The sequence below is a fragment of the Oncorhynchus tshawytscha genome, linkage group LG08 (assembly GCF_018296145.1).
Source record: "Oncorhynchus tshawytscha isolate Ot180627B linkage group LG08, Otsh_v2.0, whole genome shotgun sequence".
Classification (NCBI taxonomy): domain Eukaryota; kingdom Metazoa; phylum Chordata; class Actinopteri; order Salmoniformes; family Salmonidae; genus Oncorhynchus; species Oncorhynchus tshawytscha.
The window spans coordinates 83,222,808-83,249,980 of record NC_056436.1 but is presented as its reverse complement, the minus strand read 5'-3'; the positions used below and the strand labels follow the sequence as shown (position 1 = coordinate 83,249,980).

Genomic DNA, 27,173 nt, shown 5'->3' with positions numbered 1-27,173 from the left:
TGACCTGACTTTTACCACATACGTTATAATATCTTAGAATTACTTGTAACTCCATGTACTGTGACTGTCTGTCTGCAGTTCCTCCAGCAGGCAGGTTTCTCTAACGTACGTGCTGAGGACAGGACAGCTCAGTTCATGCAGGTGATCCAGACAGAGCTGGAGAGAGCAGCAGCCATGAAAGACGAGTTCATTAAGGTAAATTGTGTAGTCTCTTTCATTCTCTCTCTCTCCCTCCCTCCCTCCCTCTCTCACTCACACAAACCGTTGTAATAGTATGGTATTTCTTTAACGCGTCGGACGCAAAGGATTCACTTCAGATACCGGACAAGGAACAAATCCCTGTTAATTCTCATGAAGAAGAGACGGAGATATCTGGGTCGTAGGTCAGGGTACCTTGTAAGAATGTGATGGCGAGTGAGTAACCCGCCTCTACCTTCCATACTATTAGCCAACGTGCAGTCATTGGATAAGAAACGGGATGAGCTCCGATTAAGACTATCCTACCAACGGGACATTCAAAACAGTAATATCGTATGTTTCACCTAGTCGTGGCTGAACGACGACATGGATAATATAAAGCTGGCTGGCTTCCTTGCATCGGCTAGACAGAATAGCTACATCTGGTAAGGCAAGGGGTGGTGGTCTGTGTCTATTTGTCAATAACAGCTGGTGCACAAAATCAAATATTAAGGAAGTCTTGAGGTTTTGCACACCTGACGTAAGAGTGTCTCATGATAAGCTGTAGACCACACTATTTACCAACAGAGTTTTCATCTATATTTTTCGTAGTTGTCTATTTCCCACCACAAGCCGATGCTGGCACTAAGACCGCACTAAACAAGCTGTATAGGGACATAAGCAAACAGGGAAAATGCTCATCTAGAGGCAGCGCTCCTAGTGGCCGGGGACTTTAATGCAGGGAAACTTAAATCCGTTTTACCTCATTTCTACCAGCACGTTAAATGTGCAACCAGAGGGGGAAAAAAACTCTGGACCACCTTTACTCCACACACAGAGACCCATACAAAGCTCTCCCTCAACCCTCCATTTGACGAAACTGACCATAACTCTATCCTCCTGATTCCTGCTTACAAGCAAGTACCAGTAGACTCAATCAACACGGAAATGGTCAGATAACGCAGATGCTAAGCTACAGGACTGTTTTGATAGCACAGACTGGAATATGTTCTGGGACTATTCCGATGGCATTGAGTAGTACACCACATCAATCACTGGCTTCATCACTAAGTGCAGTGACCGGTACGTACATACCTCAACCAGAAGCCATGGATTACAGGCAACAACCGCACTGATCTAAAGGGTAGATCTGCTGCTTTCAAGGGGCGGGACTCTAACCTGGACGCTTATTTGAAACCCCGCTATTCCCTCCGATGAACCATCAAACAGTTAAAGCGTCAATACAGGATTATGATCAAATAGTACTACTCTGACACTCGTCGGATGTGGCAGGGCTTGCAAACTATTACGTACTACAAAAGGAAGCACAGCCGTGAGCTGCCCAGTGACACGAGCCTACCAGACCAAATCAAATCAAATCAAATGTATTTATATAGCCCTTCGTACATCAGCTGATATCTCAAAGTGCTGTACAGAAACTCAGTCCTCTTCTGGCTGTGCCGGGTGGAGATTATAACAGAACATGGCCAAGATGTTCAAATGTTCATAAATGACCAGCATGGTCGTATAATAATAAGGCAGAACAGTTGAAACTGGAGCAGCAGCACGGCCAGGTGGACTGTGGACAGCAAGGAGTCATCATGTCAGGTAGTCCTGGGGCATGGTCCTAGGTCTCAGGTCCTCCGAGAGAGAGAAAGAAAGAGGGAAGGAGAGAATTAGAGAACGCACACTTAGATTCACACAGGACACCGAATAGGACAGGAGAAGTACTCCAGATATAACAAACTGACCCTAGCCCCCCGACACAAACTACTGCAGCATAAATACTGGAGGCTGAGACAGGGGGGGTCAGGAGACACTGTGGCCCCATCCGAGGACACCCCCGGACAGGGCCAAACAGGAAGGATATAACCCCACCCACTTTGCCAAAGCACAGCCCCCACACCACTAGAGGGATATCTTCAACCACCAACTTACCATCCTGAGACAAGGCTGACGATCTAAATGACTTCTATGTGCGCTTCGAGGCATGCAACACTGAAGCATGCATGAGCTGTTCCAGACGACTGTGTGATCACACTCTCCATAGCCAATGTAAGACCTTTAAACCACTCAACATTCATAAGGCTGCAGGGCCAGACGGATTACCAAGACGTGTACTCCGAGCATGCGCTGACCAACTGTCCAGAGGAAGGCCCTAAAAACTGCCAAAGACTCAAGCCACCTTAGTCAGTTAGGACAAGCGGTACCCGAGCAACACGTCTAGGTCCAAAAGGCGTCTTAACAGCTTCTACTCTCAAGCCATAAGACTCCCGAACAGCTAATCAAATGGCTACCAGACTATTTCCATTGACCCCCCCCCCTCATATTTCATGCTGCTGCTGCTGTCTGTTTATTGTCTACAGTGGTTCTTCCTTTAAACGTTTTGAGCTTATGCTCTGACTGTTTGTGGTATATGGTGGCAGATTGTGGTAAATCGCGTCCTTCTGTCATTGCGCCACACTACCACTAGGGGGAGTTAGAACGCTGGGGGACAAATTGACTTATCTTCTCCTCAATTAATGGAGGTGTTTTCAGTCTGAGAGTCTCTCTTCTCTGGCACTAGAGTCCTGCATCAGGCAACAAAATGAGCTGGCGGGATTTTTTAAAATAGGCAAGGTGGGCTTTTGGTTTCTCTATTTTTAGACAATACTAAACATAAACCTCCAAACGACGATTGTGTTTTTCCGTCGCCCACACGAACTTTAAACATTAGGATAAAGCATTGAGGCTGACATTTTGTTGATTTTAATACTACGGACAAATATGTAACTCCCCCCCATAGCATGGATTATTATAACCTAATGAAAACTAAAGTGAGTTTCTGAAACACGGAGTCCTTCTTTGCTGAGGTGAAGAAGAAACTGAATGAAAGAGAATCCAGCGAGGATTTAGTCAGAAAGCTGAGTGACTCATGAATGACTTTGGATCAAAAATAATAACAAATAATTAATTAATTAATCATTTCTGAGCGTCTTTAATAAATACATGTTTTGCTCTTTTTGACCAAGTTAATCTGCTTTGTGACAAATAGGAATGATTGTAAATGTAGTGTTTTTAGGTGTTGGCGCCAATATTCTACCTAGACCGGCTCACCTTCTCCCTTGTTACCGTGACTCACAATTATTTTTGACATTGTGGTTACAGTGAACAACATTGTTAACTCACAAGCATATAATGAAAATTAAACATCTTATCTATGTTACCCAACTAATTCTGATTATTCCCCCACACTCAATATCACAGACCAGATTTGCGCCAAAAGAAAAATGCATTATATGCATTGTTTTGATTTTGAGCGAATTCAATAATATATTTGTACCACTTTAGATGCTGTTTTATTTACAGTGGTGACGATGTAATGATGATGTTAATGATGACAGCTGGGGGCATTTTGAAAACATGTTTTTCCACAAGTGTAGCAGGTCGTGAGCTCTGCAGACAATGTTTCCATGATGGACTATTAGCAGGACGATAGACTCTTCATACCTCCATTTATTTACAAAATGGTTGTTTAATAGCCCGGCTACTGTAGGTGTGAAAATCCCTACTGCCTCTGCCTCTCTAGTACCCCCTGTATATAGTCTCCACATTGACTCTACTGGTACCCCCTGTATATAGTCTCCACATTGACTCTACTGGTACCCCCTGTATATAGTCTCCACATTGACTCTACTGGTACCCCCTGTATATAGTCTCCACATTGACTCTACTGGTACCCCCTGTATATAGTCTCCACATTGACTCTACTGGTACCCCCTGTCTATATAGTCTCCACATTGACTCTCTGGTACCCCTGTATATAGTCTCCACATTGACTCTACTGGTACATTGACTCTACTGTACCCCCTGTATATAGTCCCCACATTGACTCTGTACCCCCGTAATACCCTGACTCTACTATATAGCTTCCACATTGACTCTGTACTGGTACCCCCTGTATATAGCCTCCACATTGACTCTGTACTGGTACCCCCTGTATATAGCCTCCACATTGACTCTGTACCGAACCCCTGTATATACGTATATAACCTCCACATTGACTCTGTACTGGTACCCCTGTATATAGCCTCCACATTGACTCTGTACCGGTACCCCCTGTATATAGCCTCCACATTGACTCTGTACCCCCTGTATATAGCCTCCACATTGAATACCCCCTGTATATAGCCTCCACATTGACTCTGTACCAGTAGTCTCCCCCTGTATATAGCCTCCACATTGACTCTGACTCTGTACTGGTACCCCCTGTATATAGCCTCCACATTGACTCTGTACCGGTACCCCCTGTATATAGCCTCCACATTGATTCTCTACCGGTACCCCCTGTATATAGCCTCCACATTGACTCTGTACTGGTACCCCCTGTATATAGCCTCCACATTGACTCTGTACCGGTACTCTGTACGGTACCCCCTGTATATAGCCTCCACATTGACTCTGTACCGGTACCCCCTGTATATACCATCCACATTGACTCTGTACCCCTGTATATAGTGACTCTGTACCCCTGTATATAGCCTCCACATTGACTCTGTACCTGTATATAGGTACCCCCTGTATATAGTCTCACATTGACTCTGTACCGGTACCCCCTGTATATAGCCTCCACATTGACTCTGTACTGGTACCCCTGTATATAGGCTCCACATTGACTCTGTATCGGTACTGGTACCCCCCCCTGTATATAGTCTCCACATTGACTCTGTACCGGTACCCCTGTATATAGCCTCCACATTGACTCTGTACCCCCTGTATATAGCTCTCCACATTGACTCTGTACCGGTACCCCCTGTATATACCATCCACATTGACTCTGTACCGGTACCCCTGTATATAGTCTCCACATTGACTCTGTACTGGTACCCCTGTATAAAGTCTCCACATTGACTCTGAACCGGTACCCCCTGTATATAGCCTCCACATTGACTCTGTACCGTTACCCCCTGTATATAGCCTCCACATTGACTCTGTACCAGTACCCCCTGTATATAGGCTCCACATTGACTCTGTACCGGTACCCCCTGTATATAGCCTCCACATTGACTCTGTACCGGTACCCCCTGTATATAGCCTCCAGATTGACTCTGTACCGGTACCCCCTGTATATAGGCTCCACATTGACTCTGTACCATTACCCCCTGTATATAGCCTCCACATTGACTCTGTACCAGTACCCCCTGTATATAGGCTCCACATTGACTCTGTACCGGTACCCCCTGTATATAGCCTCCACATTGACTCTGTACCGGTACCCCCTGTATATAGCCTCCACATTGACTCTGTACCGGTACCCCCTGTATATAGCCTCCACATTGACTCTGTACCGGTACACCCTGTATATAGCCTCCACATTGACTTCGTGATATCCAATTGGTAGTTAGTTTTCTCCCAGGTCTACTACACCTGTTGTATTCGGCGCAGGTGACAAATACAATTTGATTTGATTTTGATACTTCGTTGGACTGTTAAACCCATGTTATCTTGTATCTTGGGTCTTTCCTAGGAGTTCTCAGAGGAAGACTACCTGGCCATAGTGAACGGCTGGAGAGACAAACTAAAACGCTGCAACACTGGGGACCAACGCTGGGGTCTATTCCATGCAACAAGGAACTGAGAGAGATGGAGGGAGAGAGAGAGAGAGAGAGAGGAGAGAAGTATCCCTTCAGGAGGGAGGGTTCAGTGCCTGGTCCCAGCCCCACTGCTACCAGATCAACTAGAGGTGCTTACTAGACATCAGTAGCCTCTAGTCTGAGATGATCTTGTGGCACGTACAGATTGTGAAGTATTTGAAAAATGGTCGTTATCCAGGTACCAGTCTAACTGGTTTCTTTGGTTTGAAAGGCGAAAATGATCTTTTTACCAAAGTAAATTTTATTAGACATTTTAACTTTGTGTAAATTTGACCCGGCAATTTTTTTGTTATCAAATGTGAATGTGCATCATTTCCCAGTCTGTACTATCAACATACCATAGTTTGATAACTTTTACAAATAAAATGTTGAAAACACTCTGTTGCCCTGGCTTGAATTAGTTTCTGTCTGTCCTTGTTGCTGCCTCATTGTTCTGTCTTCATGGCAAATGAGGTAGTAAAAAGAGGTAGGCTAAGATTCAAATCTAATATGCAGTATATTTAATAGCAGGATTCTATTGTGAATTATAAAAGCCTGTTACGTTACATTGTGTTCCCAACTTCTAAAGGTATCACCATGGTTACCATAATCACCATGGTTACCATAATCACCACGGTCACCATTATCACCACGGTCACCATTATCACCACGGTCACCATAATCACCATGGTCACCATTATCACCATGGTCACCATAATCACCATAGTCACCATAATCACCATGGTCACCATAATCACCATGGTCACCATTATCACCATGGTCACCATTATTGCCATGTCACCATGTCCACCATTGAAAAAGTCTTGAAAACTTGATTGCTGACATGCAACACATTTTGGGACTAACAAAGGGCTCCTTAACAGCTCCTTCCCCCAAGCCATAAGACTGCTGAACAATTCATCAACTGGCCCCCCGGACCATTTACATTGACCCCCCCCCTCCTTTCTTTTTACACTTATCCAGTGAAGGTCCATGCTGCAGCTGAACAGCCCAGTCAGAGCGGAGACCACCTCTGTATTCCACCTTTAACAGATTCAAATATCATTGTTCATTTTGGAGAGTTTCAGGCAGACACACTTTTACCACAGAATTTAAGTGAACAAAACTGTTGATTGTTAAAGATTCCTGGACTCTTTATTTAATCCTGATACACCTGAACCAAAAATAAAACACTATGGTAAACCCTCTCTATTTCTCCCCCCTCTCTATTTCTCTCCCCCTCTCTATTTCTCTCCCCCTCTCTATTTCTCTCTCCTCCTCTCTATTTTCTCTCCCCCTCTCTATTTCTCCCCCTCTCTATTTCTCTCCCCTCTCTATTTCTCTCCCTCTCTATTTTCTCTCCCTCTCTATTTCTCTCTCCCCTCTCTATTTCTATTTCTCTCCCCTCTCTATTTCTCTCTCCCCTCTCTATTTCTCTTCCCCTCTCTATTTCTCCCCCTCTCTATTTCTCTCCCCCTCTCTATTTCTCTCCCCTCTCTATTTCTCTCTCTATTCCCCCCTCTCTATTTCTCTCTCCCCTCTCTATTTCTCTCTCCCCTCTCTATTTCTCTCCCCCTCTATTCCCCTCTCTCTATTTCTCTCCCCTCTCTATTTTCTCTCCCCCCCTCTCTATTTCTCTCTCCCCTCTCTATTTCTCTCCCCTCTATTTCTCTATCTCCCCTCTCTATTTCTTCTATTTCTCCCCTCTCTATTTCTCTCTCCCCTCCCTCTCTTCTCTCTCTCTCTCTATTTCTCTCCCCCTCTCTATTTCTCTCTCTCTCTCTCTCTCTATTTCTCTCTATTTCTTTCTCTCTCTATTTCTCCCCTCTCTATTTCTCTCTCCTCTCTCTATTTCTCTATTTCTCTCTCCCCTCTATTTCTCTCTCCCCTCTCTATTCCTCTCTATTTCTCTCTCTCTATTTCTCTCTCCTCTCTCTATTTCTCTCTCCTCTCTCTATTTCTCTCTCCTCTCTCTATTTCTCTCTATTTCTCTCCCCCCCTCCGGTCGTCTTAAATAATTCTACTTTTAAACAAAAGTCCTCACCTCACACACATGGTTACGGGCGTAAAAAAAGAAGCCACCTGTATCATGTCAGATATAGAGTTGAAATGTATTACATTTTGAGTTTGCATCTCAATATTACACTTTATTTTCATCACAGAAGACTGAAATTTAACAAAACCTTTGACATAGAAACGCCACATTTTCTGCAGGTTTTTTAAAATAATGTTGATAAATTATGAAATTATGAAAAACATCTCAGTCATGAGGCCACGAGGTCATTTGACTGAAATAAATAAAGGAAATGGGCGTGGTGTTGTGTATTATTTAACCTTTATTTAACTAGGCAAGTCAGTTAAGAACAAATTCTTATTTACAATGACGGCCTTCTCCGGCCAAACCCGCACGACGCTTGGCCAATTGTGCGCCGCCCTATGGGACTCCCAATCACAGCCGGATGTGATACAGCCTGGATTTGAACCGGGTACTGCAGTGACGCCTCTAGCACTGAGAGACCCCTGCGCCACTCGGGAGCCCAAGTGTTTGTGAAGTCTTCCTGTTTGTGTCATTCAGAGGATCCCTTTGCTGTGCTGGTCGTTGTGCCTTGGGAGAACAGGAGAACTGATGCTGTTCTTTTAACAAAGTATGACAAATAGGAATGATTGTAAATGTAGTGTTTTTAGGTGTTGGCGCCAATATTCTACCTAGACCGGCTCACCTTCTCCCTGGTTACCGTGACTGTTGCAACACATTATTATGGTCTGTTTTGAGTATATGAATGAAACGTATCAAACCGAGCGATATTTAGTCTGTGAGAAATCTGCTATTTCTCTCAGTTGGAGTCTGTCTTCTAGGAGAGTTGTACACAGCTACTGGGAGCGAGAGATATATGGAGATTTATGACGCTGGAAAATTTGTAAATAAATAACGGTTGCATCCTGCTATTGTTGTCTGACTCCAGTCCATGATGTAAAGAACCTGTGTTATGTTTAGCTTTGTCCCGAGGGCCTCACCTGGCATATATATAAGGTGGCGTTAAATATATTGTACCGTATTGTAGCATATTATGAGATGATAGTCAAGCGCGGTTAAATGTGCTTATGACAAGTCTTATAATGCATTATAACTGTGTCCCAATGCATTATAGACCTCTATAGCTGTTAAAGTAAAGGTTTTTCTAAGCAACAAGGTCTGTTTCAAAATGGGTAATTCTGTATTATGTAATCTAATCCCTCCTGATGTGTTCTGATCTCACCTTCAGCTTCAGGTGATGTCAACCGACAGGGGAGGTGCTGTCGGCCAATTGGTCCTCAACTGGATGACCTCAGTAGGAGGAGGAGGGTATGAACAGCTCCTCTTATTTAATTTGTTTAAAAACCTCACCTTTATTTAACCAGGTAGGCCAGTTGAGAACATATGGCGCCCTATTCCCTATGTAATGCACTACTTTTGAACAGAGCCCAATGGGAATAGGGAATAGGGTGCTATTAGGGACTCAGCAGCTGTAGGTGATCACATGGGCCTCAAAGTTCATTCTATTCCCAAATCACTACTGTAATGCACTTCTTTGATCAAAGAAAGGGGCCTATGGGTCCTGGTCAAATGTAGTGCACTACGTAGAAACTAGGGTGCCTTATGGGGCGTAGCCATGGTAACGACCCCTATGTCAGGAGGCCGGGATTTAGTACCAGGGAAGAAGACAAAGACGTCCTTGTCATCGTCCTTCCTGGAGTCCCTGTCTTCACAGTACATGGGGAAGGTTTTTTTCTCCTGTAGAGTTGGACAGGGTCAGGTTGCCGTACGGGTCATGCTGCATGTGTCCTATACAAACACAAAGAAACAAGAGTCCCTCACACCAGAGTCACACAGGCCTTACATACAGCATCTCTGTACAAACACAAAGAAACAAGAGTCCCTCACACCAGAGTCACACAGGCCTTACATACAGCATCTCTGTACAAACACAAAGAAACAAGAGTCCCTCACACCAGAGTCACACAGGCCTTACATACAGCATCTCTGTAAAAACACAAAGAAACAAGAGTCCCTCACACCAGAGTCACACAGGCCTTACATACAGCATCTCTGTACAAACATAAAGAAACAAGAGTCCCTCACACCAGAGTCACACAGGCCTTACATACAGCATCTCTGTACAAACACAAACACAAAGAAACAAGAGTCCCTCACACCAGAGTCACACAGGCCTACATACAGCATCTCTGTACAAACATAAAGAAACAAGAGTCCCTCACACCAGAGTCACACAGGCCTTACATACAGCATCTCTGTACTGTGAGCGGACCAAGTAATTGGGCGTCACTCTAAGGCGGGAAGGTGGAATAAACGAGTCAGGAGTAGGTTTTCTTGATTGAACACAGTTCTCTATTGAGGGCATTTGGTCAACACAAACACTCCAACATAATCAATGAAAATCTTCCAAGGAAAAACATACATCTTCTTCTCCAGATGAAACAGGAACACAATAGGATTATCTTTAAACTACAACAAAAGTCACGGGATTGTCACCGTCTTAGTGGTTCTTCCTGGATAGCTCCTCTGTCTCGGTGGCCATTCTTAGTGGTTCTTCCTGGATCGCTCCTCTCTCTCGGTGGCCATTCTTAGTGGTTCTTCCTGGATAGCTCCTCTCTCTCGGTGGCCATTCTTAGTGGTTCTTCCTGGATAGCTCCTCTCTTTCGGTGGCCATTCTTAGTGGTTCTTCCTGGATAGCTCCTCTCTTTCGGTGGCCATTCTTAGTGGTTCTTCCTGGATAGCTCCTCTGTCTCGGTGGCCATTCTTAGTGGTTCTTCCTGGATAGCTCCTCTGTCTCGGTGGCCATTCTTAGTGGTTCTTCCTGGATAGCTCTCTCTCTCTGTGGCCATTCTTAGTGGTTCTTCCTGGATAGCTCCTCTCTCTCTGTGGCCATTCTTAGTGGTTCTTCCTGGATAGCTCCTCTGTCTCGGTGGCCATTCTTAGTGGTTCTTCCTGGATAGCTCCTCTGTCTCGGTGGCCATTCTTAGTGGTTCTTCCTGGATAGCTCCTCTCTCTCGGTGGCCATCTTCCAGAGATAGTTTTCCCCTCTTCTCTCTGCTGGTTCCATTTTCTCTCTTATAGGGGAAGGAGAGTATGTCATTAGTACTGTCAGCTGTGCTTAATTGCCTCTGGTTACCTTGTCTCCCATGCCTTGTTGGGCCCAGCCTGCCCTCTGGTGGTCCTTCCACAGTACAAACAGAGAGGTGAGAAATGAGTCCCTCTCACCAGAGTCACACAGGCCTACATACAGCATCTCTGTACAAACAGAGAGGTGAGCAATGAGTCCCTCACACCAGAGTCACACAGGCCTACATACAGCATAACTGTACAAACAGAGAGATGAGAAATGAAGTGAGTCTCTTTTTATATTCAAGTTTTATACGGGGAAAACAACATTGAGACTGAGGTCACTTTTTCTAGTGAGCCCTTGTTGCCATGGAGGCCTGTTTCCATGGCACCCTGTCCCATCACATCGTCAGGACCGGAGTCTCACCTGAGTCTCACCTCGTTGTCCTCTAGGTAAGCAGGAACGCCTGACGCATCAGGGGTTCCCTTTCCACCTCAGCTTCATGGTGTCGCCGACCCGGACACTCAGACGGCCCCCTACACGCTGGAACTCAACCCACACTAACTCAGCCTACGGTTATAAAACCAGGAGAGGAGAAACATGCAGTTTATCTTTATTCTTCATTATGTTTAAACACAAGAGAATCCCTCACACTGCTTTTGCTAGTATCACTTATTTTTATTCAAGCTTACGCGTCGGCCTTAGTCACAACTTTTATGAATGCTTGTAATTAGCACCCATTAGTAGACATTGCTCCACCAACATCCGTCCATTGAATCAGAAATCTCAGACCTGTGAGTGCTTTTTAAAAATTTGTGCACATAATGTTTACCTTTAATGCATACTACTCATATGTACAGATTTGACGAAGATCCCAATCTGTCATGGCAGCCTCACGATTATGAAAATGCAAAACAAGGCTTACTTTTATGAATAATTTGATAATTTGACATGTTTTCAACCCTACCTGTGTCAGAGGAACAGGGCCGGTGTTGCTTTAGCTTTGGGTTGACCTGCTCCCCTCACTGGTTTACCCTTACTGGGTTTAGGCTTACGTCCTGGTGGGCTGGTCTGTCCCTCCTGCTCCCCTCACTGGTTTACCCTTACTGGGTTTAGGCTTACGTCCTGGTGGGCTGGTCCGTCCCTTCTGCTCCCCTCACTGGTTTACCCTTACTGGGTTTAGGCTTACGTCCTGGTGGGCTGGTCCGTCCCTCCTGCTCCCCTCACTGGTTTACCCTTACTGGGTTTAGGCTTACGGCCTGGTGGGCTGGTCGGTCCCTCCTGCTCCCCTCACTGGTTTACTGTTACTGGGTTTAGGCTTACGGCCTGGTGGGCTGGTCCGTCCCTCCTGCTCCCCTCACTGGTTTACTGTTACTGGGTTTAGGCTTACGGCCTGGTGGGCTGGTCCGTCCCTCCTGCTCCCCTCACTGGTTTACTGTTACTGGGTTTAGGCTTACGGCCTGGTGGGCTGGTCCGTCCCTCCTGCTCCCCTCACTGGTTTACTGTTACTGGGTTTAGGCTTACGGCCTGGTGGGCTGGTCGGTCCCTCCTGCTCCCCTCACTGGTTTACTGTTACTGGGTTTAGGCTTACGGCCTGGTGGGCTGGTCCGTCCCTCCTACTCATCCTGCTGGCACTGTCCTGTGTCAAATAGTGAATTTGTATTCTTTGAAATACACATAACCATAGTCACAAGCACAGTATGCTTCAGGTTAATGCAACATGAAGAGTCTATTGTTGATTTGCTATTGGTAAACATACTTTGGCAATAACAGGAATGTCCTGCATGGAATGTACAATACAGACAGACAGCATGAGGTGAAAAGTAATGTAACTAACAAAAGAAATGCCATCAAAGTTCACAGTAAGTCATCTACTAATCTCTTCCTGCACCTCACTAGCCTAGTGTACGTTCAGGAATGCTCACTATCCACAGCCACAGAGAGAGGAAATAAAGTCACTTACCAAACTCCAGGTTTAACCCACAGATGAGGAGAGCGCCCAATAACACCAGCCGCCACTTCTCCCCTGAGCCGTTGGATGGATCCTGTGATGTACAGACCAATGAACCCACCGACTGACTGAGCGCAGGATTAACAGTTCACAAGGTTCACAACCACAAAACCACAGGGAACGCAACAAGGAGAGAAAGAAGGGGGTAGAGAGAGAAGGAGAGAGGGAGAGAGAGGGAGAGGTTGGGAGAGGGAGGGAGAGAGGGAGAGGGGGAGAGAGAAGGAGAGAGGGAGAGAGAGGGAGAGGGGTAGAGAGAGAAGGAGAGAGGGAGAGAGAGGGAGAGGGAGGGAGGGAGAGAGAAGGAGAGAGGGAGGGGGGGAGAGAGAAGGAGAGAGGGAGAGAGAGGGAGAGGTTGGGAGAGGGAGGGAGAGAGGGAGAGAGAGGGAGAGGGAGGGAGAGAGAAGGAGAGAGGGAGAGGGAGGAAGAGGGAGGGAGAGAGAAGGAGAGAGGGAGAGAGAGGGAGAGGTTGGGAGAGGGAGGGAGAGAGAAGGAGAGAGAGGGAGAGGGAGGGAGAGAGAATGAGAGAGGGAGAGGGAGGGAGAGGGGGAGAGGGAGGGAGAGAGAAGGAGAGAGGGAGAGAGAGGGAGAGGTTGGGAGAGGGAGGGAGAGAGAAGGAGAGAGAGGGAGAGGGAGGGAGAGAGAATGAGAGAGGGAGAGGGAGGGAGAGGTTGGGAGAGGGAGGGAGAGAGAAGGAGAGAGGGAGAGGGAGGGAGAGGTTGGGAGAGGGAGGGAGAGAGAAGGAGAGAGGGAGGGAGGGAGAGGGAGAGGTTGGGAGAGGGAGGGAGAGAGAAGGAGAGAGGGAGAGAGAGGGAGAGGTTGGGAGAGGGAGGGAGAGAGAAGGAGAGAGAGGGAGAGGGAGGGAGAGAGAAGGAGAGAGGGAGAGGGAGGGAGAGGTTGGGAGAGGGAGGGAGAGAGAAGGAGAGAGGGAGAGGGAAGGAGAGACAAAGAGAGAGGGAGAGAGAGGGAGGGAGAAGGAGAGAGGGAGAGAGAGGGAGATGTTGGGAGAGGGAGGGAGAGAGAAGGAGAGAGGGAGAGGTTGGGAGAGAGAAGGAGAGAGGGAGAGGGAGGGAGAGAGAAGGAGAGAGAGGGAGAGGGAGGGAGAGAGAAGGAGAGAGGGAGAGGGAGGGAGAGGGAGGGAGGGAGAGAGAAGGAGAGGGAGAGGGAGAGGGAGAGGTTGGGAGAGGGAGGGAGAGAGAGGGAGAGAGAGAGAGGGAGAGAGAGGGAGAGAGAATGAGAAAGAATGAGAGAGAATGAGAGAGAGGGAGAGGGAGGGAGAGAGAAGGAGAGAGGGAGAGGTTGGGAGAGGGAGAGGGAGGGAGAAGGAGAGAGGGAGAGAGAGGGAGAGGTTGGGAGAGGGAGGGAGAGAGAAGGAGAGAGGGAGAGAGAGGGAGAGGTTGGGAGAGGGAGGGAGAGAGGGAGAGGGAGGGAGAGACAAAGAGAGAGGGAGAGAGAGGGAGGGAGAAGGAGAGAGGGAGTGGGAGGGAGAGGGAGGGAGAGAGAGGGAGAGAGAAGGAGAGAGGGAGAGAGAGGGAGGGAGAGACAAGGAGAGAGGGAGAGACAAAGAGAGAGGGAGTGGGAGGGAGAGAGCAGGAGAGAGGGAGAGGTTGAGAGATGGAGGGAGAGAGAAGGAGAGAGGGAGAGGGAGGGAGAGAGAAGGAGAGAGGGAGTGGGAGGGAGAGAGAAGGAGGTTGGGTGCGGGACTGCAAAGTGAGTGGTCAGCTGTTTAGGCAAATCACACACATTCCTCTTCTGTCGACCAAAAGAGAATGGAAGAGAGAAAGAGAGCAGAAGAGGGAGAGGCGGATAGAGAGAGAGGCAGAGAGAGAGGGAGAGAAAGGGAGAGAGAGAGGGAGAGATAGAGAGAGGCAGAGAGAGAGGGGGAGAGAGAGAGGGGCAGAGAGAGAGGGGGTAGAGAGAGAGGCAGAGAGAGAAGGAGAGAGAGGGAGAGAAGAGAGAGAGTGGCAGAGAGAGTTGGGTAGAGAGAGAGGGGTAGAGAGAAAGAAGAGAGGGGTAGAGAGAGAGAGAGAGAGAGAGAGAGAGAGAGAGAGAGAGAGAGGCAGAGAGAGAGAGAGAGAGAGAGGCAGAGAGAGAGGGGGTAGAGAGAGGCAGAGAGAGAGAGGCAGAGAGAGTTGGGTAGAGAGAGAGGGGTAGAGAGAAAGAGAGAGGGGGTAGAGAGAGAGAGAGAGAGAGAGAGAGAGAGAGGCAGAGAGAGAGAGAGAGGCAGAGAGAGAGAGGGGGTAGAGATGGGTAGAGAGAGAGAGGCAGAGAGAGAGGGGGTAGAGAGAGAGGCAGAGAGAGAGGGGTAGAGAGAGAGAGAGGGAGAGAGGCAGAGAGAGAGAGAGGCAGATGGAGAGGGGGTAGAGATGGGTAGAGAGAGAGAGGCAGAGAGAGAGGGGGTAGAGAGAGGCAGAGAGAGAGAGAGAGAGGCAGAGAGAGAGAGAGCGGCAGAGAGAGAGGAGGTAGAGAGAGGCAGAGAGAGAGAGAGAGAGGCAGAGAGAGAGAGAGAGGCAGAGAGAGATGGGTAGAGAGAGGCAGAGAGAGAGAGAGAGGCAGAGAGAGAGAGAGAGGCAGAGAGAGAGGAGGTAGAGAGAGACAGAGAGAGAGAGAGAGGCAGAGAGAGAGAGAGAGGCAGAGAGAGGCAGAGAGAGATGGGTAGAGAGAGAGAGGCAGAGAGAGAGGGGGTAGAGAGAGAGGCAGAGAGAGAGAGGCAGAGAGAGAGGGGGTAGAGAGAGAGGCAGAGGTAGAGAGAGAGGCAGAGAGAGAGGTGGTAGAGAGAGAGGCAGAGATAAATATATAAAGGGAGAGAGACACACAGACCTACAAAGAATTAGAAGACAATTGGGTGAAATGCCACCATGTGACCTGTTGCCACGAGAAAAGGTCAACCAGTGAAGAACAAACACCATTGTAAATACAACCCATATTTATGTTGATTTATTTTTCCTATTGTACTTTAACTGTTTGCACATAATATGACATTTAAAATGTCTTTATTCTTTTGAAACTTTTGTGAGTGTAATGTTTACTGTTATTTTTTATTGTTTATTTCACTTTTGTTAATTATCTAGTTCAGTGGTTCCCAAACTTTTTATAGTCCCGTACCCCTTCAAACATTCAACCTCCAACTGAGTACCCCCTCTAGCACCAGGGTCAGCTGTACCCCCTCTAGCACCAGGGTCAGCGGTGCGCACTCTCAAATGTTTGTTTTTTTGGCATCAGTGTAAGCCTGCCACATACGCACTATGCGATACAGATATTAAACATAAGAATGAGTGTGAATTTTTGTCACAACCCGGCTCGTGGGAAGTGACAAAGAGCTCTTATAGGACCAGGGCACAAATAATAATATAATAATCATCAATAATTCTGCTCTTTATTTAGCCATCTTACATGTAAAACTTTATTTGTTCATCGAAAATGATGAACCTCACCACAGGTTAATGAGAAGGGTGTGCCTGAAAGGATGCACATAACTCTGCAACGTTGGGTTGTATTGGAGGGAGTCTCAGTCTGAAATCATTTTCCACACACAGTCTGTATCAGGAATCAAGGTTAGACCCAGATGCAGACCGTGTCGAAGTAACAATGTCCATTACAGCAATCAGGGGCAAAGGTACAGGACGGCAGGCAGGTTCAGGGTCAGGGTCAGGGGCAGGCAGAGTGGTCAGGCGGGAGGATAAGAAAAGTAAGTTGATTGGCTGGTTGACTTGAACAAACAAGACAAACTGGCTACAGACAAACAGAGAACGCAGGTATAAATACACAGGGGATCATGGGGAAGATGAGCGACACCTGGAGGGGGGTGGAGACAATCACAAAGACAGGTGAAACAGATCAGGGTGTGAGTCTGTGTCTGTATTTAGTTTTCATGCTAGTGAGGGCCAAGAATCCACTTAACAGCACGATTTGCCAAGGCAGGATATTCTGAGTGCAGCCCAATCCAGAAATCTGGCAGTGGCTTCTGATTAAATGCTTGTTGCATTTTTGATGAGGCTCTCTTGTTCAGATATCATTAAGTGGACTGAAGGCAGGGCATGAAAGGGATAATGAATTGTGTAATCCGTTTCGGGAAAGTACCTTCGTAATTGCGCACCCAACTCACTCAGGAGCTTCACTATATCACATTTTACATTGTCTGTAATCTTGAGTTCATTTGCTCAAAAAAAATTATGCAAGCGGTCAGACAAGTGAAAATTATGGTCAGTAAAGAAAACTTTAAACTGTTTCAAAACATCTCCTGCCATGTCACTGATGCGACGTGAAACGGTGTTGTTTGATTGTCTGTATAGTATTTTTTGGCCTTTTCCACCAGCATTGTCCCAGCCACATCCACGGCAGCAGGAAGAATGAAGTCCTCCACAATAGTGTGGGGCTTCCCTGTCCTAGCCACTCAGTAGCTCACCATATAAGACGCTTCTAGCCCCTTCTTATTAATGTTATCTGTGGCTTTTATACATGTCTTACTACTCGAAAGTTGTCTTTATTCTCGCTCAAAAAGCTCCTGTGGCTTATTTTTTAAATTGTCATGTTTCGTTTCTAAATGTCGGCGCAAGAGTGAAGGTTTCTGCGAGAGAGTAATGGTTAATGTGATTGGATGAGTAACGGTTAATATGATTGGATGAGTAACGGTTAATGTGATTGGATGAGTAACGGTTAATGTGATTGGATGAGTAACGGTTAATGTGATTGGATGAGTAAGTTAATGTGATTGGATGAGTAACGGTTAATGATTGGATGAGATTGTGATTGGATGAGTAACGGTTAATGTGATTGGATGAGTATGGATGAGTTAATGTGATTGAGATGAGTGAATGAGGTTAATGTGATTGGATGAGTAGTAACGGTTAATGTGATTGGATGAGTAACGGTTAATGTGATTGGATGAGTAACGGTTAATGTGATTGGATGAGTAACGGTTAATGTGATTGGATGAGTTAATGAGTAATTGGATTGATGAGTAACGGTTAATGTGATTGGATGAGGTTAATGTGATTGGATGAGTAACGGTTAATGTGATTGGATGAGTAACGGTTCATGTGATTGGATGAGTAACGGTTCATGTGATTGGATGAGTAACGGTTAATGTGATTGGAGGAGTAACGGTTCATGTGATTGGATGAGTAACGGTTAATGTGATTGGAGGAGTAACGGTTCATGTAATTGGATGAGTAACGGTTAATGTGATTTGGATGAGTAACGGTTAATGTGATTGGATGTTAATTATTTGACGAGGCTACCTGTATTTGACATTGTGTTGTTATTTCACTGAACACTAGATGGTTTCATTTTATGTCTGGCAGTGAAACGAGGCTACTCAGGCGCGAAAAAAAACTCACCGAAATGCATAGCCCCATTGGAAAATATTTATGTACTGTTTGAAAATGTGAAGAATAAAAAAATATTTAAAAAAAAAAGATATATAATATATATACACTTTTTTATTATAAATACATTAATTGTGAATTACGTTTTTATTTGGTGTACCCGACGTATCCCCCCCCCTCCCCAGTTTGGGACTACCTGATCTACTTCACTTGCTTTGGCAATGTAAACATATGTTTCCCATGCCAATAAAGCCCTTAAATTGAATTGAATTGAAATGAGAGAGTCTCCACAAATTCCTCCTGAAATTCTCAATGGAGACATTCAGGGGCCTGTGGTCCAATCAGCAGCCGGGAATGGAGGCCCCTCCGCCCAACTACTTCTGGGACTGCTGAGACTGTTTATTTAGGTGGTAGAGTGAGAGAGAGAAAGAGCTTTGCATAGTAGCAGTGGTCCTCTGAACTACCTTGAAGACGTAAATAACAACGATGTCCTAGTGTTGACGTTGGCGTGTTTTAGTTAGGTAGTACCTTCAAAGGGACAGAAGTTTGAGGGAGGCTGAGACTATTTGTTTAGCTGGAGCAGTCAAGAAAGAGGGGCATGGCAAGTTGGCAGTGGCCCTCTGAAGTACAGAAGCGATATCTTTTAAAAGTAAACAACAGGGTCATTTCTAATAAATACTCTTTTCATTAGATTTAGTTTGTTTAGCTGGAGAAGTGGAATAGTGGGCGAGGAGCATGGCCTTCAGAACTACCGTGCTGCAAACCTTGAAGATAGAAATATAGTATACTCTATAACAGGTTTTCCTAAAACTTTTGTGTTTTGACCCAAAGCTTCTCTAAGGTTCAAATAAATGGTTTGGATGTTTCTAGGAGTAAAATATTGCACCATTTAGGAAACAGGAAGCTAACAACAATTATGTATTTAACATAGTGTTGGGCAAGCTACTCTGAAAAGATTGTTTACCAAGCTACCAATTACGTACACTTAGCAGTAGTTACGCTACACTAAAGCTACCCTTAAGAAAAGTATAGTTTACTAAAGTTACTTTAAAAAACGACTTTGTGAAAAATTATCATATCTAAATCTGAAATGTCATAGACTACATATTGAAAGCCTATTAAACACAAATTAAGCAGGTCTGATTCTGAAAAAGAAAGGAAATTATTGCCTACTTCACCCATATTTTTGCAAAAGAAGTCATAGTTAGCTACATGGTTAGTCAGTAGTTAGCTACATGGTTAAACAGTAGTGTGTAGCTCCAGTAGTTAGCTACACCGCTACATGGTAAAACAGTAGTGTGTAGCTCCAGTAGTTAGCTACACCGCTACATGGTAAAACAGTAGTGTGTAGCTCCAGTAGTTAGCTACACCACTACATGGTAAAACAGTAGTGTGTAGTTCCAGTAGTTAGCTACACCGCTACATGGTAAAACAGTAGTGTGTAGTTCCAGTAGTTAGCTACACCGCTACATGGTAAAACAGTAGTGTGTAGTTCCAGTAGTTAGCTACACAGCTACATGGTAAAACAGTAGTGTGTAGTTCCAGTAGTTAGCTACACAGCTACATGGTAAAACAGTAGTGTGTAGTTCCAGTAGTTAGCTACACCACTACATGGTAAAACAGTAGTGTGTAGTTCCAGTAGTTAGCTACAACGCTACATGGTAAAACAGTAGTGTGTAGTAGAGCCAGTAGTTAGCTACACCGCTACATGGTAAAACAGTAGTGTTTAGTTCCAGTAGTTAGCTACACCGCTACATGGTAAAACAGTAGTGTGTAGTTGCAGTAGTTAGCTACACAGCTACATGGTAAAACAGTAGTGTTTAGTTCCAGTAGTTAGCTACACCGCTACATGGTAAAACAGTAGTGTGTAGTTCCAGTAGTTAGCTACACCGCTACATGGTAAAACAGTAGTGTGTAGTTCCAGTAGTTAGCTACATGGTTAAACAGTAGTGTGTAGTTCCAGTAGTTAGCTACATGGTAAAACAGTAGTGTGTAGTTCCAGTAGTTAGCTACACCGCTACATGGTAAAACAGTAGTGTGTAGTTCCAGTAGTTAGCTACACCGCTACATGGTAAAACAGTAGTGTGTAGTTCCAGTAGTTAGCTACATGGTTAAACAGTAGTGTGTAGTTCCAGTAGTTAGCTACATGGTAAAACAGTAGTGTGTAGTTCCAGTAGTTAGCTACACTGCTACATGGTAAAACAGTAGTGTGTAGTTCCAGTAGTTAGCTACACCGCTACATGGTAAAACAGTAGTGTGTAGAGCCAGTAGTTAGCTACAACGCTACATGGCGTTTTTATGAATGGTACTGTATGGAAGGCTTAATGAAATGTCTGACCACCCCATGTGGGTGCCTATGTTTATGGAAGCACATACAGTTGATGTCGGGAAGTTTACATATACTTTAGTCAAATACATTTAAACTCATTTTCTCACAACTCCTGATATTTAATCAAATATGTAAATTAAAGAGTAGATATATTTGAATGTATCCTGTATGGTGTAATTAAACAGTAGAGTAGTGAAACATTGTTACTTCTCTCGTCGGAAGGCATGGACCAAAACGCAGCGTGGAAAGTGTTCATGATTCTTTATTACTCAAACAAAATAACAAAGTGAAAAAAACAGAAAAAAAACAGTTCTGTAAACGCAAACAAACTAAACAGAAAACAACTAGCCACCAAACACAGGTGGGGAAAAGGCTGCCTAAGTATGATTCCCAATCAGACACAAAGATAGACAGCTGCCTCTGATTCGGAACCACACTCAGCCAAAAAACAAAGAAATAGAAAACATAGAAATAAAGAAACTAGAATGCCCACCCTAGTCACACCCTGGCCTAACCAAAATAGAGAATAAAAGCCTCTCTATGGCCAGGTGGTATAACAAACGTATCCTGTATGGTGTAGTTAAAGAGTATTGGAATGTACTGTATCTTATATGGTGCTTAATTAACTCTACTGTACCTCAGGTCTAGAGGTCTGTGTGCTGTGTGAGTGCGCTAAACCTTGCTTAAGGAATGACTTGCTCAGCCATGATTATGGCATGGCCTAGGTAACAACATGTGAATGGTTCTATTGTTCCCCATGAACACAGAGTGGTAAAGTGGCACGCTATGACCATGTCCCAAATTGCACCCTAATTCCCTATATAGTGCACTACTTTTGACCAGAGCCCTATAGGCCCCAGTCAAAAGTAGTGCACTATATAGGGAATAGGGTACCATTTGGGATGCAAGTATACGAGCTCTTTATCCCAGCTTAGCACTGCCTTCATCACCGGCTTGGTCAATGGAAAAAATGTGTGTTACAGTTTATTAATGACCCTTGTGAGAAGGCTCTGACCAATGAGAAGGCTCTGACTGGTGAGAAGGGTTTGACCAATGAGAAGGCTCTGACCAGTGAGAAGGCTCTGACCAGTGAGAAGGGTTTGACCAATGAGAAGGCTCTGACCAGTGAGAAGGATCTGACCAGTGAGAAGGCTTTGACCAATGAGAAGGCTCTGACCAGTGAGAAGGCTCTGACCAGAGAAAAGGCTTTGACCAATGAGAAGGCTCTGATCAGTGAGAAGGCTTTGACCAGTGAGAAGGCTTTGACCAATGAGAAGGCTCTGACCAGTGAGAAGGCTTTGACCAATAAGAAGGCTCTGACCAGTGAGAAGGCTTTGACCAGTGAGAAGGCTTTGACCAATAAGAAGGCTCTGACCAGTGAGAAGGCTCTGACCAGTAAGAAGGCTCTGACCAGTGAGAAGGCTCTGACCAGTGAAAAGGCTTTGACCAGTGAGAAGGCTCTGACCAGTGAAAAGGCTTTGACCCAGCTCTGACCAGTGAAAAGGCTTTGACCAATGAGAAGGCTCTGACCAGTGAAAAGGCTTTGACCAATCAGAAGGCTCTGACCAGTGAAAAGGCTTTGACCAATCAGAAGGCTCTGATCAGTGAAAAAGGCTTTGACCAATGAGAAGGCTCTGACCAGTGAAAAGGCTTTGACCAATGAGAAGGCTCTGACCAGTGAGAAGGGTTTGACCAATGAGAAGGCTCTGACCAATGAGAAGGCTCTGATCAGTGACAAGGCTTTGACCAATGAGAAGGCTCTGACCAGTGAAAAGGCTTTGACCAATGAGAAGGCTCTGACCAGTGAGAAGGGTTTGACCAATGAGAAGGCTCTGACCAGTGAGAAGGCTTTGACCAATAAGAAGGCTCTGACCAGTGAGAAGGCTTTGACCAATAAGAAGGCTCTGATCAGTGAGAAGGCTCTGACCAGTAAGAAGGCTCTGACCAGTGAGAAGGCTCTGACCAGTGAGAAGGCTCTGACCAGTAAGAAGGCTCTGACCAGTGAGAAGGCTTTGACCAGTGAGAAGGCTCTGACCAGTAAGAAGGCTCTGACCAGTGAGAAGGCTTTGACCAGTGAGAAGGGTTTGACCAATGAGAAGGCTCTGACCAGTGAAAAGGCTTTGACCAATGAGAAGGCTCTGACCAGTGAAAAGGCTTTGACCAATCAGAAGGCTCTGACCAGTGAAAAGGCTTTGACCAATCAGAAGGCTCTGATCAGTGAAAAAGGCTTTGACCAATGAGAAGGCTCTGACCAGTGAAAAGGCTTTGACCAATGAGAAGGCTCTGACCAGTGAGAAGGCTCTGACCAGTGAGAAGGCTCTGACCAATGAGAAGGCTCTGACCAGTGAGAAGGCTCTGACCAGTGAGAAGGTTCTGACCAGTGAGAAGGCTCTGACCAGTGAGAAGGCTCTGACCAGTGAGAAGGCTCTGACCAGTAAGAAGGCTCTGACCAGTGAGAAGGCTCTGACCAGTGAGAAGGCTCTGACCAATGAGAAGGCTCTGACCAGTAAGAAGGCTTTGACCAATGAGAAAGACTCTGACCAGTGAAAAGGCTTTGACCAGTGAGAAGGCTCTGACCAGTGAGAAGGCTCTGACCAGTGAGAAGGCTCTGACCAATCAGAAGGCTCTGACCAGTGAAAAGGCTTTGACCAATGAGAAGGCTCTGACCAGTGAAAAGGCTTTGACCAATGAGAAGGCTCTGACCAGTGAGAAGGCTCTGACCAATGAGAAGGCTCTGACCAGTAAGAAGGCTCTGACCAGTGAGAAGGCTCTGACCAGTGAGAAGGCTCTGACCAGTGAGAAGGCTCTGACCAGTGAGAAGGCTCTGACCAGTGAGAAGGCTCTGACCAGTAAGAAGGCTCTGACCAGTGAGAAGCTCTGACCAGTGAGAAGGCTCTGACCAGTGAGAAGGCTCTGACCAGTGAGAAGGCTCTGACCAATGAGAAGGCTCTGACCAGTGAGAAGGCTCTGACCAATGAGAAGGCTCTGACCAGTGAGAAGGCTCTGACCAGTGAGAAGGCTCTGACCAGTGAGAAGGCTCTGACCAGTGAAAAGGCTTTGACCAATGAGAAGGCTCTGACCAGTGAGAAGGCTCTGACCAGTGAGAAGGGTTTGACCAAAATGGAACACGATCAAGTTTATTTTGGAGACATTTGCATTATGTCATTGTATACATTCATCTATTTACATTATGAAACAATAAAATATCTTGTTAAAATCTTAAAATAAGCTATGTACTAGACATTTATTTTAATTCAACATACGATTTTTCATCATATGGACATTCTATATGTACACCTGATAACATTATAATACATGTATAAAAACTGCATCCTAAGAAATGGAGAAAGAAATCTTCCTCTGATTTAAAACTCACTTGCTTTATCTATTATTGGCAGGACAATGACAAGTAGGGTAAAGCAGTGAGTACGTGAACTTTAACACACCGTCAGTCACACCGTCAGTCACAGTCACACCATCAGTCACAGTCACACCGTCAGTCACAGTCACACCGTCAGTCACAGTCACACCGTCAGTCACAGTCACACCGTCAGTCACAGTCACACCGTCAGTCACAGTCACACCGTCAGTCACAGTCACACCGTCAGTCACAGTCACACCGTCAGTCACAGTCACACCGTCAGTCACACCATCAGTCACAGTCACACCGTCAGTCACAGTCACACCATCAGTCACAGTCACACCATCAGTCACAGTCACACCATCAGTCACAGTCACACCGCCAGTCACAATCACACCGTCAGTCACACCGTCAGTCACACCGTCAGTCACACTGTCAGTCACAGTCACACCGTCAGTCACACCGTCAGTCACACTGTCAGTCACACACCGTCAGTCACAGTCACACCATCAGTCACAGTCACACCGTCAGTCACACCATCAGTCACAGTCACACCATCAGTCACACCGTCAGTCACAGTCACACTGTCAGTCACAGTCACACCGTCAGTCACAGTCACACCGTCAGTCACAGTCACACCGTCAGTCACACCGTCAATCACAGTCACACCGTCAGTCGCACCATCAGTCACACTGTCAGTCACAGTCACACCATCAGTCACACCGTCAGTAACCACACCGTCAGTCACAGTCACACCGTCAGTCACACCGTCAGTCACACCATCAGTCACACCATCAGTCACAGTCACACTGTCAGTCACAGTCACACCGTCAGTCACAGTCACACCGTCAGTCACAGTCACACTGTCAGTCACACTGTCAGTCACACTGTCAGTCACAGTCACACCGTCAGTCACAGTCACACCGTCAGTCACAGTCACACTCAGTCACACTGTCAGTCACACCGTCAGTCACAGTCACACCGTCAGTCACAGTCACACCGTCAGTCACACTGTCAGTCACAGTCACACCATCAGTCACAGTCACACCGTCAGTCACCACACCGTCAGTCACAGTCACACCGTCAGTCACCACACCATCAGTTACAGTCACACCGTCAGTCACAGTCACACCGTCAGTCACAGTCACACTGTCAGTCACACCGTCAGTCACCGTCACACCATCAGTCACACCGTCAGTCACAGTCACACCGTCAGTCACAGTCACAGTCACACCATCAGTCACACCAGTCACAGTCACACTGTCAGTCACAGTCACACTGTCAGTCACAGTCACACCATCAGTCACACTGTCAGTCACAGTCACACCATCAGTCACAGTCACACCGTCAGTCACACCGTCAGTCACAGTCACACCGTCAGTCACAGTCACACTGTCAGTCACAGTCACACCGTCAGTCACACCGTCAGTCACAGTCACACGATCAGTCACAGTCACACCGTCAGTCATACCGTCAGTCACCACACCGTCAGTCACAGTCACACCGTCAGTCACAGTCACACCTTCAGTCACAGTCACACCGTCAGTCACACCTTCAGTCACAGTCACACCATCAGTCACAGTCACACTGTCAGTCACAGACACACCGTCAGTCACCACACTGTCAGTCACCACACCGTCAGTCACCACACCGTCAGTCACCACACCGTCAGTCACACCGTCAGTCACAGTTACACCATCAGTCACACCGTCAGTCACACACGGTCAGTCACACCGTCAGTCACAGTAACACCGTCAGTCACACCGTCAGTCACAGTCACACCGTCAGTCACATGTTAGTTCACAGGTGAGAAGAAGAAACAGAAAGCTCAACTCCAACTGGTTGAATGGACTCCAACTCCAACTGATTGAATGGACTCCAACTCCAACTGATTGAATGGACTCCAACTCCAACTGGTTGAATGGACTCCAACTCCAACTGGTTGAATGGACTCCAACTCCAACTGGTTGAATGGACTCCAACTCCAACTGGTTGAATGGACTCCAACTCCAACTGGTTTAATGGACTCCAACTCCAACTGGTTGAATGGACTCCAACTCCAACTGGTTGAATGGACTCCAACTCCAACTGGTTGAATGGACTCCAACTCCAACTGGTTGAATGGACTCCAACTCCAACTGGTTTAATGGACTCCAACTCCAACTGGTTGAATGAACTCCAACTCCAACTGGTTGAATGGACTCCAACTCCAACTGGTTGAATGAACTCCAACTCCAACTGGTTGAATGGACTCCAACTCCAACTGGTTGAATGGACTCCAACTCCAACTGGTTGAATGAACTCCAACTCCAACTGGTTTAATGGACTCCAACTCCAACTGGTTGAATGGACTCCAACTCCAACTGGTTGAATGGACTCCAACTCCAACTGGTTGAATGGACTCCAACTCCAACTGGTTGAATGGACTCCAACTCCAACTGGTTGAATGGACTCCAACATACTCTATATAAACGTAGTAGGGCAATTTTCCTGAAGAAAACATTGTTGTGTTTGCTTCAGCTGTCCACTATTAATTTTTATGGTAGTAGAATAAGTTAAAAACAGCGGGGCGGCAGGGTAGCATAGTGGTTAGAGCGTTGGACTAGTAACCGGAAGGTTGCAAGTTTAAACCCCCGAGCTGACAAGGTACAAATCTGTCGTTCTACCCCTGAACAGGCTGTTAACCCACTGTTCCTAGGCTGTCATTGAAAGTAAGAATTTGTTCTTAACTGACTTGCCTAGTAAAAAAAAGTTGAATAACCTTTTTTGATGAAGGTCCCTTGCTGTTTTTGATGACTAGCATAAACAGTTGAAGAGCAAGACTATTCTGAAAAATTTCAACACTTGTTGAATTCTAGTGTACAGACAGTATAAGCCAGCCTTTAGTTTTACAGTAGACAGGAATTCTCTTAAATACACAATGTAACATCAGAACATCTCTCTCTCTCTAACTCTCTCTAATCAATTCAATGGGCTTTATTGGCATGGGAAACATACAGTATGTTTATATTGCCAAAGCAAGTGAAATAGATGACAGTAAATATCTCTCTCTCCAGACCTTCTCTGTCCTGTCAGCTCCCGTCCTGTCCTGTCAGCTCCCGTCCTGTCCTGTCCTGTCCTGTCCTGTCCTGTCAGCTCCCGTCCTGTCCTGTCAGCTCCCATCCTGTCCTGTCAGCTCCCGTCCTGTCCTGTCCTGTCAGCTCCCATCCTGTCCTGTCAGCTCCCGTCCTGTCCTGTCAGCTGCAGTCCTGTCCTGT

At 46.1% G+C, this 27,173-nt stretch overlaps 1 protein-coding gene and 1 long non-coding RNA gene across 5 annotated transcripts in view; one reads left to right on the top strand and one right to left on the bottom strand.

The window, feature by feature from the left end:
* Positions 1-6,187, top strand: part of LOC112236062 (phosphoethanolamine N-methyltransferase 3-like) — a 32,625-nt gene extending 26,438 nt beyond the window's left edge. For all 4 annotated transcript variants that reach the window (XM_042326116.1, XM_042326117.1, XM_042326115.1 and 1 more), the window contains exons 11-12: positions 79-195; positions 5,684-6,187. In XM_042326116.1, coding sequence (XP_042182050.1) covers positions 79-195; positions 5,684-5,794 — 228 coding nt within the window. In that variant the 3' untranslated portion in view covers positions 5,795-6,187. The remainder of the gene's footprint in view (positions 1-78; positions 196-5,683) is intronic.
* Positions 6,188-11,212: 5,025 nt separating this feature from the next.
* On the bottom strand, positions 11,213-13,062 carry LOC121847004. The gene is made up of 3 exons (XR_006083987.1): positions 12,855-13,062; positions 11,859-12,530; positions 11,213-11,461 (listed from the first exon to the last, which is right to left on the bottom strand). It is a non-coding gene; the product is annotated as an uncharacterized LOC121847004 (long non-coding RNA).
* Between the last annotated feature and the right edge of the window lie 14,111 nt (positions 13,063-27,173).